Source organism: Carlito syrichta, unplaced genomic scaffold, assembly GCF_000164805.1.
Source record: "Carlito syrichta isolate Samal-C Ts95f unplaced genomic scaffold, Tarsius_syrichta-2.0.1 Scaffold302718, whole genome shotgun sequence".
NCBI lineage: Eukaryota > Metazoa > Chordata > Mammalia > Primates > Tarsiidae > Carlito > Carlito syrichta.
The window spans coordinates 256,107-269,510 of NW_007246814.1; the positions used below are offsets into that span (position 1 = coordinate 256,107).

General features: G+C 54.5%; 2 protein-coding genes across 4 annotated transcripts in view; both read right to left on the bottom strand.

The window, feature by feature from the left end:
* The window catches only part of HOXB3 (homeobox B3), a 40,724-nt gene extending 32,885 nt beyond the window's left edge, over positions 1-7,839 (bottom strand). Inside the window, exon 1 of one of the 3 annotated variants that reach the window (XM_008057086.1) lies at positions 7,693-7,809. The gene's annotated coding sequence lies outside the window, so the exon portion shown is untranslated. Of the gene's footprint in view, positions 1-7,692 lie in introns of all 3 variants that reach the window. The other 2 variants (XM_008057083.1, XM_021711835.1) reach the window with 2 other exon arrangements.
* A 1,016-nt stretch (positions 7,840-8,855) lies between these two features.
* Positions 8,856-11,633, bottom strand: HOXB5 (homeobox B5). The gene is made up of 2 exons (XM_008057088.1): positions 10,778-11,633; positions 8,856-10,105 (listed from the first exon to the last, which is right to left on the bottom strand). The coding sequence occupies exons 1-2, from the start codon at positions 11,337-11,339 to the stop codon at positions 9,858-9,860; spliced, it is 810 nt and encodes a 269-aa protein (XP_008055279.1). The 5' UTR covers positions 11,340-11,633; the 3' UTR covers positions 8,856-9,857.
* Between the last annotated feature and the right edge of the window lie 1,771 nt (positions 11,634-13,404).

Below are 13,404 nucleotides of genomic sequence, written 5' to 3' on the forward strand. Positions count from 1 at the left end.
CCGCCGGCCGCCGACCCGCCCGCGGACACGCTGGGCAACAGCTGAGCTCACTCTTGTCCACTATCGGGCGTCCGGGAAACCGAACCGCGGCTGCGGGCAGAGGAGCCGTGGGCCCCCTCGGAGGCCGGAACAAGGCTTTTTTTTTTTTTTTTTTTGGTGTGTTTTTGTTTTCGAAGCGCAAGTTTTCGTATTAATCTCATACTTTGGCAGTCTTTGTTAGACAGCTTAGCCGCGTCACGAGGCTTTCGAACATTTTAATAATTTTTAGACGCCGTGACCTGCGGTTCACCCCTCTCCCGGCCTCCCCCACGAGCAGGCAGTTACTATAATACGCTCGCGCAGTTCGCTGGGTCATATTGAATTTTGCGTAGGTCATTACTTGGGAGAAAAATGACAGAGCAGGAATTTGATTCAGCTTGTCCTCTCCAGCTCGACTTTTCGCCAGAACCTTCTCTTTCCCTCACCCAGTCCCCACCCCAAAAAAGTCCCATTCGGATAGGATTCAGCCAGCCCCGCCCCTGCTTTGATTTTCCATCATTCCTATATTTTTGTCAGCTCTGGTTCCAGGGAGAGGGTGGAATTTCATGGGGGATCCTTCTGAAGCCTGAAAACCAGGCTGGCACCGGGAAAACCGAAAATGCAGCATCTCGGGCCCAGAGAGCAGGCCCCAGTCAGGGGTCCCTTCACCTCAACTCTCCCCCTAAATGCCTGCACCCACAGCATCTGTATTCCGATCCCACTGCACACTCCAACCGCTTTAGTCACTCCTCTAAGTGCCAGAGATATCCCCGTTTTTGCAAAAAACTTTGGGAGCTCCAGGACCCAGAAATGACCATTCCACCTCTTAGGACCAAGAGTGTAGTCCACAGCCCAGCAGGTTTCGGGAAGACAGAGAATCCTGAGTGAGAGGCTGGACTGTGCTGGTCAAAGCTGGGGAGTTGGCTTTCAGAGGCTTTAACTGTCCTTTAAAAATAAAACCATAACCTTCCTCCACCAAAAAATAGTTCTCATCTATATAGAAACTTCTTTGCCCACCTCCATCACCACCACAAGGAGAGTAGATCAAAGAGTGTTTAAAATAGGTTTCCTTGGGTTTGTCTCTCTGGGATTAGAATCTAGCAGATTGCCTTGCATTTCTCCCTTTCTCTAGTCCCCAAAGGACCAACAGAGGTAGGTCAGGTGACTCCTTCCCCCAAATTCAAGTCTGGAGACTGGTCCTGGGGGAGGGTTGGCAGGGTGGTATCCTTCTAGCACAAAGAGATCAAGAAAGAGCACCCCAAGGTACCCAGCTTGGTGGGGGATGGCAGAGGCCACTCCTTCCCTATCCTGAGGACCCTTTAACCCAAAACCTTGGACTGCTCCAGTCTCTTCCACAGACCCCTAAATTTGCTAACATTGAGTCCTGGAAAAGAGGCCAAAGGGGAACAGAAAGAGATGGGTTCTCCTGTTCAGCTTTTGATCTCTACCTCTTCAAGACTCCAGGAATTCCTCCCTGGCCTGACACCCCAGAGAAACTCACCTGAGGACTAAGTAGAAACAGGAACCTACAGACAATTGGTTTGGTCAAAAACAGATTAAATCGATTTAAAAATTGATATTAAACCGCTGTCTCTTCTGGCTACATTTCAGAAGTGTCTTTACAGAAACTCTTAGGTTATCTCCATTCTGGCAGGACAAACACCCACAGTGCACTGCCCATATTAAATGCTTGGAAGAGAATATGACGATATCTCATAATGCAACAGTCATTTAAAGACCCAAAATAAGCATATGCCCTGGTGTTATAATTACAGAGTCTCTCTAGGCATTTTACTTCAGAGCTAAGCTTAACACATGAATATAAGGTTCATTTCAGGTCGCCTGTCTCAACTCCAGTTAAAAGATCTCCGTGAAGCCATTTGGTATTTTTCCTTTGCATTTCTCCTCCCTCATCCAAATAGGAAGAGAGTCAAGATGGACATACAAATGGAGGTTTGGGAGAGAGGGAAAGAATTAACAAGCTAACTTTTCAATGGCCATGTTCTTAAACCCTAGGAATGGGAATTTGGAAAGCCTTCAGTGCTGGCCCTCGCCATGGTCTCCCCAGTTGCCTGGACCAGCCTATTGCCTGGACCAGCCTGCGTGTTGGGGTTCTTGAAAACAGGCCTACCTCTCCCGTTTGGCCCCTTTAAAAGGGCAAGCAGAATGGGGCTGATACTGGTGAGAAGCAAACCTTGGAAGCCTTCTTTGGCCCTACCAAACGTCCTGCAGAGACGTGGGGGTAATTTAATTGCATTTCTAAAATGTGTGCGGCTGGGTAGGTTTTAATTAAATTTAACTTGGTGACTCAAAGGTTATCTTTGGGATAGAAAATTGCTCGAAGGATTCGCCACGCCCAAAGTGCTCTCTTTTGTACAATTCCCACCACCACTACTGGCGCCCTTTTTTTTTTTTTTTTTTTTGAGAAGTGTTTCTTCCTTCCTCAGTTTCCCTTTCCCAGATATCTGCTTCTTCTCCGCCCAATTCTGCTCCCCCGCTTCTCAGCCCACAAGTCTTCCTTACCTCCAGCATCCCTCGCTCTCTCTTCTGTCTTCACACACACAACCCCTCCCCCCTCTCCCAGCCTCCCACTCCGCCCCCGCCTCTAGACGCCTCTGCCGCTCACGCATGCTGTAAACTTTTGACCCTCCAACTTTGCGACCCCTCCGGCAATAACACTGGCCTCACCGCCCCGGGTCTCATTCTGCAGCGCCGGCTGCAGAAACCCCAGGGCAAAACGATTCCTCACTCCTCCCCCTTCGCTAAGGCTCCCTCACCCCCACCCAAGGGAAAGAGGAGTCATTGACTATTAAGTAACTCCTTGGAAAAAGACGCCGACCCCACTTTCTGCGTGTCCACGAATCTCTTCTATTGGGATGCCTGAAAAGGCGTTTGACCACCCACCCTTCTCATTCTTGTCCCCCGGTGTGAAGCCGAGCTTGCTGAGCCAGGCGACCTATGGGGAGCAGTAGAATGAGCTGGCTTGGAGAGGGGTATTTCTGAGGTGATGGGTGGGGAGGGCTTGGAGCAGGGGCTCCTAGAGTGCAGAGGGGTCCACTGTGACCACAGGACTGGAGGGAGAGCTCAGTGTCCCAACAACGCGGGGCCCGGGGCCACCTTGCGCGGCCGCTCACTGACGCCTCGGAGGCCCCAGCCTGGCTGTGAACTTGGTCTAAGGCGGACTCTACTGGCAGCTCCGGGATGTTACAGCCTCTGCCTCTAGTCCAGCGCAGCGGCCTTGGGGACAACCGCGCGCTTTCGGTTTTCCTTCCGCCCAAATATCGCCTCCCAGACCCCCACCTCTCGTGGGGATTTCCTCTCTCCTTCCTAAGGGCTCTTGGGAGTCGAAAAACAGAAAAAAAATTTTTTAGAGAGATGGACACCCCGAAAGAGACTAGAATAAGCCTGCGGAAGCCCCGAGATGGGGATTTTCATCCGTCGTGCCTCCAGAGCCCCAAGAGGGGAAGCCCTCCCGCGCGCTGGCACTTTCCCTCCACTTCTCCCCTGAATGCTTCTTTCCATGCTGACTCCCCACCCTTCGGCCTGGCCTGAGCAGCAGGCCTGGAGGTCAGCGATCCCTGCAACCTAAGCCAGCCCCGCGCTCGGAGGCCTCCTAGCTCAGCCCGAGTCCCCTCGGAGAGAAGGCCCAAGTGCGGCCCGGCAGCCTGGGGGGCCTTTTCCAGAAGGGAGAAGCCAGAGGATGCTGCATAGAGTGCCTTTTCCTCTCCAAGAGGAAATATAGGGAGAGAAGACACAGGACGGGAGATGCCTAAGCCAGGGGGAAAAGGAAAAAGAAGAGAAAGAGACAAAGATTAAAACTTGGGAAGGAGGTGCTTCTCGGGGTCCGACAGGTTTCCGAATTGCCCGAGGTTCGGCCCTCTCCAGGCCCCCAAATCTTCCTCTTGGAGTTCACAGTCTAGGTCTCATCGTATCCGTCAAAAGAAAGGAGGGAAGACCCGCCTAAACCTGTCGGCTGCCCCCGCCCCCGGTCTGGAGCTGCGAGGTGGCGGCGGCGGCGGCGTGGCCGGCGGCGCGTAATGTATGCGGCAGCGGCTCTAAGTCCCATGTAGGCCGGCGCTGCGGCCCCCGTCTGCTGACCTCTGCGTGATCCCGGACTCTATGAATTATTGATGAGATATGAGCGTTGATTTCCCCTTTCAGGATGCAAACTCCATTATATTGTTAAAATGGCGATTTAATCGTTGAGAATAGCTTTGGTGTGGGTTTTTTCCCCCAACTCATTTGCGCCTCCTTCCTTTTCATTTAACTCTCTTAATTAAATCCTTTAACAGATTTTAATCACTTTTTGGAGGGAGGGGTAGCAGGAGGGAGAAGACCATAAGACCAGCACTACCGCCAACAACAAATGGGACTCTAAAACAAAACAAAACAAAACCCGAAAACCACCAGAAGCTTCTACCTTTGGGAAGTTGTAAGGAAGGTGAGGAGGGGACGTTAACCCTTGTAGAAAGGACGTGTCCTAGCATCCTCCAGTGGAGTAGCATTGGAGGACTGGGGAAACCACCTGGAGAGAAGGAAGAGTCAGGCGGGACCACCAGGAACGGGTCTGGGAGGTGTTTCATTCCACTCCTCAAGAGATGTGTGTGGCGTCCACCGTGGGGATCCGGTCACTCTTACCCTTGCTGAGAACTCCAGGGACTTTGGGTTTGGGGAGGGCCACAGGATTCGTGTGGGGAGAGACTCTCCAATTTGGGCCTCAGGGGCACTTAGGGAGAAATGTCCATTCTCCTTAAAGAGCCCCCACTTCTCCCCTCCCCCCTCCCCAAACAGCTCAGTTTCCAGGCGATGTCTGGGTTAATTAATATGGATGTGTAACAGCACTGCAGCAATCGATAAATCCCGCTGAGGGCAGATCCCAGCTTCAAAATCTGATTACTCTGAGGAACTCCAAAAATGGGGAGGATTGCCAGCGGCCCCTCCCCTAAAAGAGGGGAACCTGTCCTTGCTAGCCCTGTCCTCCAAGATTGCCTGGGTGGGTCCCCACGCTGAGAAGCCCACGCAGGGGAGAGCAGTCCTGGGAAGGGACTGAGTTTGGGGAATTGTGCTGAGCAGTCTGTCTCCTCCTTTGCTCCAAATCCTTTGCTTCTGCCCCAGCATCCAGATCCCAGGGATAAAGGAACCAGGCAGGGAAAGCAGCTCCCTCTTGGATCGCCCCATTCTGCCCCACCAACCCTCAGCTAATAACTTCTCACAGCCAGGGAAGGGTTAAGTGTCCCTGCCACAGTTATGGAGAGGAAGCCGATGAAATATGGGCGTTTGGAACTCCAGGCCCGGCTGGCTTTCCTGTTTACACTTCTTTATACTTCCTCCCACCCCTTGGCCTCAGAGAAACAAAACAAAACAACCAAATACAACAAAACAAAAAATCAAATTGTCTTCTGAGTGGTGGCCAGGCTGGCTTCAGAGGAAAAAGGGAAACTACAGCCTTAATCTCCGGCTGCCACCTCCTGGGGCCAGCTCCACAATGAGGATTTGGCCAGAGGATGCCGGCTTGTAGCTCGGAAGGTTGAGGCCTTCTGAGCCGGGGAAGAGGGATCCCAGGAAGAGGAAGCCAGTGGGAGAGGAAGGAGAGCAGAATCCTGGAGAGAGCAGAGCAGCTTTCCTGGAGAGAGACGTCCTGGGGAAGCCAGAAGGGGAGGGTGCAGGTCTCGGGCAGAGGAGAGAGTTCTGGGCACCAGAAATCCCTTCACACCTCTCATCACCTCCCCCAACTTATCCTATTTTAAATAGTTCAGGAAGGACTACTGCCCAAGAACCTGGAGTGAGGGAAAAGGAAAGCCCAGCCTGGGCATCTTCTTAAGGATCTGCTTAGAGCGGGAGGAGACCCGTCAAGGGTTTGGTCACTGAGGCGAGGAAGTGGGCACTTCTGCCTGGGGTTGCTCTTTGCCATTCCGGAAAATCCGTCCAGATATGCCCAGCAAATGTCCCTGGGCCGCCGGCCCCACACACCCTTTATCACAGTTTGCAGAACTGACATGGGTGGGGGAGTAAACAAAAAATCTTCAGGGTCAAGCCTGGTTGTCTGGGGTTTAGGGCTCCTGGGAAGGCTTCCAGAGAGGGAACCGCTAGAGTGAGACCAGAAGCACAATAGGAATGGGGTCCGCCAAGGCCCCAGGTCAGATTCTCCCCATGCTGCGCTCCTTCTCTGCACCTTTCTCAACTCCTTTGCCTTGTAGAGAGTGGAAGCCAGGGGAAGCTGTGCCTCCAGAATTTATTGGTATTTTAAATGCTGCCAGGGAGTCGTTGGGAGATAACCAGAGTCTCCTTTCCAAGGGATACACATGCCCCCATCGTTTTGGGGAAGATATGTTTTCAAACCAAGGTGATTCTGCCCCGAAAGCCTGTGAAGGGTCTCTTGGGCAGGGAATGGAGAGCTCAGAGAACAGAGTGGCTTTAGGAGAAAGAGGAGAGGGGGAGAGCTCCAACATCCCTTAATGGGAAACAGGGAGTCTTATGACCCTTTCCTTGTAGCAAAAATGAGAAGCCCCTCAAGGTGCCACATGTCCAATCCCAGGGACTACCCGTGGGAGTTGGCTGGCGAAAGCAGGAGTGACAGGGTGGTTGGTTCCTTGGGTCTTAAAGTGAGGGAGGGAGTCAGTTTGGGGGGGAAGAGACCTTTGGCTTTTAGAAAAAAGGTGACTTTTCTTAGAAAATAACAGGTCCCCTGGGGGGTCAAATCCTGTGGTCCCTGTGGTTTGTGGTGCCACAAAACAAAGGCCTCTTTGAGGGTGTGCAAGGGAGAGAAGAAAAGAGGGGGGGAAAGCACCTTTCCCTTTTTCTCTCCCAGCTCCAAGTCTTTTTATTTCCTCCCGACAGTTAGGAGGTCTGTGATCTTGAGCAGGTTTTATTTATGGAAGGCTTGCCTGAGATCTAAACACCTTTCTCCCCTAATCAGGGGAAGAAGCTCTCCCCTGGCCAGAAGTTAGATTTCTGGATTGGAGGGGATTGCCTTCTCTGGCTGAGTTCTACTCTGACCTCAGGATCCTCCTACTTCGAGCCAAGCAGAGAGTTTAGCATGGGACCAACACGCTGAAGGTGGGTGCAGAAGCGCTGCGCTACCCATCCTGGATATCCTGATGAGGCCCTAGAGAACCGGAGGGATGCCCTTTTTATGGGGTTCAAAAATCTGAAAACCAGACAGTACCCCAGGGCAAGATAGCCCACAGCAGCAGCCTCCCCAGTGCTTGTTCTCAGTTTAGACATATCCAGATAAAAATGCCCAGCGCATCCCGACAAACCCCTGACAAATGAATGCCATAAAGTTTCTTTCCTGGGGCAGGGGGGAATATCTGCCTGAAGATATCCAGTAGTGAAGTACCTCCCCGCCAATGGCCACTTCTTTCAGCAGTACACACCCCTCCTTCTTGCCCCCTAAATTTCCAAGGGCACTGGAGGAACGTGGATCACACAGAAACCCCTTTCCACACAAGAGTCAGACACTCCTGCTAATAAAAACCAGGTACCCGCGACCACTGAGGCCTTGTAGAACTGAGAGCCCCCACTTCAGGCATGCATTTTCTCAGAACTGGGTATATAAAACAGGCTAAATTTCCCCTACATCACCCCACAGCCCTGGCTGGAAGCAAGATTTTCTTTATCCAGTCACAAACCCAAAATTACAAGGGGAGAAAGCGAAAGCTGGAAGCAACTTACTGCGGGAGTGCTGGCCTGGGCCACCGCTGCCGTCTGGGCTGGTCCGTCTGCTCTAGGCTGGGAGAGTGCTCACCTACCTCTGCCCCCTTCCCCACCACAGCGAGCAGTTAAAGTGTCACTTAACATTCTGGAGAATGTGAAATATACCGCGCGGTGTCAACTCCCCAAAACCATAAAACTAACTTTATGGACCTCACGTGACTTTCTCGAGCCAGTGAGGGGTATCTGTCTGACTTCTCGGCGATTTTTACGATCTAACTTCGAGATAAAACCCCTATCCATTTGACATCTAAATGTCATAGCGACTTTTGGGATAGTTTGCTATCGACAAAGGGGGACAAAGTCAAGGGGTGAAGGGAAAGGAGGGCCCAGTAGAGCCTCCAGGACCCTCGGCCGCCTCCTCACCAGCTCCCCTTCCCCCCAAGTCCAGTAAGAAGTTGGGCCAAGCTGGAAGGGATTGATCGGGTAAGTGTCCAGACTTGACTCTTGCGCTCAGGGTGGAGGACAGAGGTGGACTGGGCCCTGGCCCTGGGCCAGTCTGGCTGAAAGGGGAACTAGGGGCCTTTCAGGAAGCACCCCAACTTCTAATCAAGAAGGAAGGTCAGTTGGGCCCCTGGAGAGAAGGAACCCTTGATAAACGTAGAGAGGGCCAAGGATGAGAGAAAGCCTTTTCCTGATCTTTTTTTTTTTTTTTTTTTGGCCTTAGTTGGTGGCAGAGCTGAATTGGGATTCAGAGCAGGGTTCAAGGGGCTGGGCAGGCCTCTACCACTCCCAAAAGACTTCCTGCTCAGCACCTAGAACCAAATTACTCTCCCTGAAGAGTTTTCCAGGAGCTTTCTTGGCCAGTTGGTGGAAGGCCAGGATGGAGTCTAGCTCAGCCTTTCCCCTGCCCCATCCCCAAGGGGGAGGAGAGCCTGTGGGGAGGAGGGCCTGTGGGGAGGAGGGCCTGTGGGGAGGAGGATTCTGGGCCTCTCAGTCTCCCATGAAGGCCTGTTCTCTGGTCCAAGCACCCTTTGACCAAGCCAGAGACCTAGGTAGCTGAGAGGGGCTGCTGGAGCGTCCTACTCTCTCTTCTCTATACCGCAGGTTCATGGAGAATGGCCTAGGGTGTGCCCAGTAATGGGAGAGGCAGACCCCCATAGAAAAGACAAGTGGAAGGGTAATGGAGTGGGGGAAACATTTATTTGACTTCAAGGAAAGCTACAAACAAATACCAAAAGCGAATCACTGAGACAGGCCCGGCAAAGACAGATTTCACACGTAGCACGGCATCCACTCGCTCACTACAAATGGTCTTGGAAGCGAAACGGATAGGAAGAAAGAGATGGGTCTGACCCAGACTATCCCCATATTTACAAGCTTTGGGCCCTCTAGCCAGACCCACAGGTTCACAGAGAAATACACAAGACGTTTTACACCGAGGACCATTTTTGTTTCCGTATACTCCCAGACCAGGCCTTGTCAGGCCTACCCAGGCAGCAGGAACTTAAACCTCACTATTTCCCTTCCCTCTTCTCCATATCACCCCTTTGGACCTCCCTAGCCCCTTCCCACACTAGAACCAAGCCCCTGGGAGACTTGGGCCTGGAAAGTGGGGAGGGAGGAGGAGGAGGATGAAGAGAGACACAGTCACTGTCTCCATCTCCAAGGCCAGCTCAGCTGGGCCTTACTTCGGCACTATCCCACCTCAACTGCTGCCCCTTCGAGAAGTTTCGAACTGAAACTCAAAATACAGCGATCGTCCTTTTATAAATAAGTTAGAACACAGATGGGGAGGGGAAAGTTCACATTAAACATGCGAATTTCTTTTTTTTTTTTTTTTTCCTGGGGGGGGAGGAGGATTGCCACCACAGACACGAACATTCAGAAACACTGGCGGATTTGGGGCGAGCGGAAGGGAGCTGGGAGCATGGAGGGAAAATAATAATTATTATTATTATTATTAACAATAATAACAAGATAACCAGTCCAGGAGAGAGGGAGCCACAGGAAGACCTAAAACCGAACGAAAAATCGTAACACGAGGCCGGGGCGAGGCAGGCTTGTGGGAACCGGTCCCCTGCGGGCGGCGGCGGCGGCGGCGGCGGCGGCGCAGGGAGGATTAGAGGGGCTGGGGCTGGGGGTGGCGCGGGCTCTGGGGCCGCCCGGGGCTCCTCTGGGCGGGCTCAGGGCTGGAAGGCGCTGCCGGCTGTAGCCAGGCTCATACTTTTCAGTTTGTTGTCCTTCTTCCACTTCATGCGCCGGTTCTGGAACCAGATCTTGATCTGGCGCTCGGACAGGCAGAGTGCGTGGGCGATTTCGATGCGCCGCCGCCGGGTCAGGTAGCGGTTGAAGTGGAACTCCTTCTCCAGCTCCAGGGTCTGGTAGCGGGTATAGGCGGTCCGGGCCCTTTTCCCGTCCGGCCCGGTCATATCTGGAGCAGACAGAGCAGAGCCGCGAGGCAACGTTATTCCGGTTAAGGGAGGGGGCGCTGGGTGGGAGGGGGGCGGGGGAGCAGGACCCGGGCGTCCCCGGCACCCAGCTCACCGCAGCTCCAATCCTCCCCACTCCAGATGCCCACGTCCAGGCTCAACCTCCGCACCCCCTTCCCCTGCAGCCCCCACTTCTGCCGGCAGTGAATGCTCCCGCTTTGTCTCTTGCGGGCTCCCCGAGCCTCACCCTTGGCCGGGCTCAGGCGGCCGCTCGCCCCGGGAGGGAGGAGAGCGGCTGCACTTTTGCCCTGGAAGGCTCCTTTGACTGCTCGTCCCTGCTTTTCGAGCGGCAGATGTCAACATTTCGGGGGTAGGGGGAGACAGGACCCTTCCCCACCTTCCATAAGCCCCATCCTTCATCCTAAAGCTGGCACTGCCGAGCGAATAAAAACCTGAGCCGAAGCTGGGAACAGATTCCTAAAAATGCCCCCACTCCCTCCCAGACGGAGACCCTGTCTGGCTCTGTCCACGAAGCTGTGGGGACCCTCTTAAAGACTTCTCACCCTTGGAAAAATAAATCCACATTTGAGGAAAAGCCAAGCTGTCCTCCACCCCACCCCACCCCCCAAACGCAGAGAAGGAAAGCTGGGAAGACAAAAAAGAGAGAGAATTACCATGGCTGATGTGAAGCTTCCTCATCCAGGGGAAAATCTGCGGAGTCTGCCCCTCGGGCGCGGCTGTGGAGGTGGCCATGGGCTCTGGCTGCGCCCGAGCCAGGCTGGGGCTGCTCAGCTGGCTCGCCGCTTCCTCAGGCTCCGAGGACGCGCTGGCCTCGTCTATTTCGGTGAAATTGGCGCTGGAGCTGGCTGGGGTCGCCTGGTCGGACGGGGACGAAGCAGAGGGCTTGGCGCCGTGGCTGTCGCCGTTGGTGCAGGGCAGGGACTCGGGCGAGGACAGGGAGCAGCTCGACGCCGCTTGCCTGAAGCGGGGCTCCTGGGCGGGCGCGGGGAAGGCGCGCGAGCTCTCGCCCACCGCCCCAAAGTGGCTGGAGGAGGCCGAGGAGCGGTTGACGCTGAGGTCCATCCCATTGTAATTGTAGCCGTAAGAGCCGGTGTGCATGGCAGCGGGATCCCTGTAAGAGCCGCTCAGAGAGCTGCCACTGCCATAATTTAGCAACTGATAGTCCGGGCCATTTGGATAACGCCCCGAGAAGGAGTTTACAAAGTACGAGCTCATTTGGGTGATTTTGGAGGGCTTGATTTGTGGATCGTGGTCGTTATAACCCTGTGCTTCACGATTTATGATGTATTAATGAATTATAGCGATGCACTGTACTTCGTTTTGCTATGTATGCGGCCAAATATGGGGGGGGCTGGAAGGGGGATGGGGGGGCGTTAGGGAATCACGTGCTTTTGTTGACCAGTCGTAAATTCTCGCTGATGACCTCAAGAGGTAATTCATGCTCTATGGTTACAAATAATGACGATCCGAGAATCGTTAGGGCCGATTCAATGCGAGCCTCCGAGAGGGGGAAAAAAGAAGGGGGAGAAACAGGGAGAAGGTTGGCGTTGGCCTCTGAGCAGAGCGCGCCACCTCCCGGCGATCAACGGGAGCGCGGGCGGCAGACCGCCATGGCGGCGGCGGCTGCCTCCCTGCTGGCTCTTTGCAACCGCCGGGAGAGAAAGAAATCCCGGCCAGGGCTCACCCATAGGCCTGAGCCTTTTAGAGGAGGGGGTTAAGCTTTTTACCCACTTTCTTGGAGGTGGGGCTAGCCTCTCCATGTGTGTCCCTCTCCCTATCATCATCATCATTATTATTTTAACTCTGGAGGAGATGATCAAAGATTGAGCTGCTTTTCCCTTACTTGGGCTTTGCAAGTCTCCGAGTTGGGGGCGGAAATGGGGGGAAGGGTTGGAAGTTGTGTGTGAAAAACAATTCTTGCAACTGGGTTTTCCCCCCCTTGCGAGCTCAGCCCGGCCTGCTTCCTGGCCAGACTGCAGTGGAGGGTCCACCGTGCCCAGGCCGAGCTGGCAGGGCCAGGTCAGAGGCTTGAAGAGACAGCAGGGGAAGCTTTCGCTACTCCTGGGCCCCTTTTAAGTTTGGAATCCTCTTCCTCTTCCTGAGCCCAGGCCTGGGGAATGGCAGAGCAGGACAGGGACCCTAGAGGATGAGCACCACTGGGGCTAAGCGGCCTAGTTGCCGAAAATACTACAGGGGCTGCAGCGACGCTGCTTGGGTTTGGGTGGTAACGTGTCTGAGACTTTGGGGTTAAAGTGGGAGCCCCTGGCCTGCTTGTCAGATGCTGGCTATTGCGTTCTGAGGCTCACTCGAGGCCCCTCGCTGGAGGCTGGGCAGTTTGGGAATTTGCCCAGCAGCCACGGCCTTCCCTGAGAAGGGTTCCGAGGACCCGCGGCGCCTTGCTGGGCACGCCAGGAGGCCAGAGACCTCTGCAGCTGGGCCCCTTCTGCCGAGCAGCTATTTTCTTTAAAAATAAAAAACGGAGAGAGAGGAGGAAGAAAAAGAAAACCGTGTCCGCAGTTTGCTGCCTGGGTGTGAGTGGGGTGGAGAGAGAGTGGGACTTTTGGGGCTGAGAGGATGACGCTGAATGCCCCATACCCGGCCTCCTGCCCTCGGGTCTCCGAGGAGCGAGGGAAACTCTTGCCCTTCGGTCCGCACCTGCTGGCGGCTTTACATCCTCCTGCTTGTCGCTGAGCTCCGACTTGAGGTGGGAAGGGGCACCTGGAGCCTTCAGCTGCAGGGCAGAAAGATATCCAGTGGTCCTATTTTTCAGTCTCCAGAGCCACCGACCAGGAGCCGAGGGCCAACCTTGGCGGAGACGTGGCCATGTGAGTGGGTCAGAGGCCGGGCCTCGAGAGCCTGGGAGCAGAAAAGTTATCCGCGGAGGCTCCCAGACCCACGGGTTCCGTCTCTGCACGGGGCTCCGGGATTGGGGCCCTCAGTGGCGTCCCTTAGTGCTGTGGACGGCGGAGGAAAGGCTAGAGAATGAGAAGGAAACGATCCCCTTCCATTCCCCAAGATCGCACCGGAGAGGCCTTTGTGAGCCTCAGCCCCAGGCGCACAGCGGCGCTGGAACCTGAGCAGGAGCGATGGCTCCAGCCTTTGACTCAGTTGCAACTTCCGACTCGAGGCGGGCCCGCTGGGGAGGCCCTGGGGCGGACCAGGGCTCCCGACTTGGCCGAAGAATTCTGGTTCAGGAAAGATGGAGTGACTGGGGGGCGGGGGGAGAGGGACAATGTCAGGGGAGGATCGGAGGTGACTGAGCGGCGAGTTTTCACGTCTT

Excerpts from the sequence above, each read along its gene's own strand:
- HOXB5 (XM_008057088.1), bottom strand. The coding sequence starts at position 11,339 with ATGAGCTCGTACTTTGTAAACTCCTTCTCGGGGCGTTATCCAAATGGC. Across the intron at positions 10,106-10,777 it reads GAAGCTTCACATCAGCCATG|ATATGACCGGGCCGGACGGG; the intron begins GTAATTCTCTCT and ends TGTCTGCTCCAG.